Source organism: Myotis davidii, unplaced genomic scaffold (genome assembly GCF_000327345.1).
Source record: "Myotis davidii unplaced genomic scaffold, ASM32734v1 scaffold1221, whole genome shotgun sequence".
Taxonomy (NCBI): Eukaryota; Metazoa; Chordata; class Mammalia; order Chiroptera; family Vespertilionidae; genus Myotis; species Myotis davidii.
The window spans coordinates 93,698-94,604 of record NW_006291616.1 but is presented as its reverse complement, the minus strand read 5'-3'; the positions used below and the strand labels follow the sequence as shown (position 1 = coordinate 94,604).

Below are 907 nucleotides of genomic sequence, written 5' to 3'. Positions count from 1 at the left end.
GCGGACAAGGGGAGCCCCGGCGGCGGGCACCCCTTTGAGAACCTCATCAACAGCATGACCTTCATGCTGCCCTTCCAGTTCTTCAACCCCGTGCCGCCCGCGCTGATGGGGCCGCTGCCCGAGCAGTACGCACTGGAGCCGGGTCCGGACCCGGGCCCGGTGGAGCCCTGTCCCAGCTGCCCCGACGCCGCCCCCCACCAGGAAGACGGCGCCCACCTGAGCGACTCCAGCGCCTACAGCCTCGTCACGAAGCTGGAAGGGACGCAGCTGTCCCCCGAGGCCCGGGGGAAGCCCGAGCGGCACGGCCTGGGCGCCAAGAAGGGCCGGGTGTTCTGCACGGCCTGCGAGAAGACCTTCTACGACAAAGGCACCCTCAAGATCCACTACAACGCCGTGCACCTGAAGATCAAGCACAAGTGCACCATCGAGGGGTGCAACATGGTGTTCAGCTCCCTGCGGAGCCGCAACCGCCACAGCGCCAACCCCAACCCCCGGCTGCACATGCCCATGAACAGGAACAGCAGGGACAAGGACCTCAGGAACAGCCTGAGCCTGATCGCCTCGGACGGCTACAGGCGCCCGGGGCTGGAGGCCACGTCCACGGACCGCAGGCCTCTCCCCGGCTGCCCCGGCTCAGGCGAGGATGCCAGGGGCCACGCGGTGTTCCCGGGCGCCGGGCAGAACGGCGTGCTTTTCCCCAACCTGAGGACGGTCCAGCCCGTGCTCCCTTTCTACCGCAGCCCGGCCACGCCCGCCGAGCTGGCCACCACGCCCGGGATGCTGCCGTCTCTCCCCCTGCTGTCATCCTCCATCTCGGAGCAGCTGGTTTCCGCCGAGACGCCGTCCGATGCCCTCCCCAAGAAGAAATCCCGCAAGTCCAGCATGCCCATCAAGATCGAGAAGGAGG

General features: G+C 68.2%; 1 protein-coding gene across 1 annotated transcript in view; it reads left to right on the top strand.

Moving 5' to 3' along the window:
* The window catches only part of BNC1 (basonuclin 1), a 32,115-nt gene that overhangs the window by 9,445 nt on the left and 21,763 nt on the right, over positions 1 to 907 (top strand). The window contains exon 4 of the mRNA XM_015564902.1: positions 1 to 906. Within this exon, the coding sequence (XP_015420388.1) occupies positions 1 to 906 (906 nt within the window). The remainder of the gene's footprint in view (position 907) is intronic.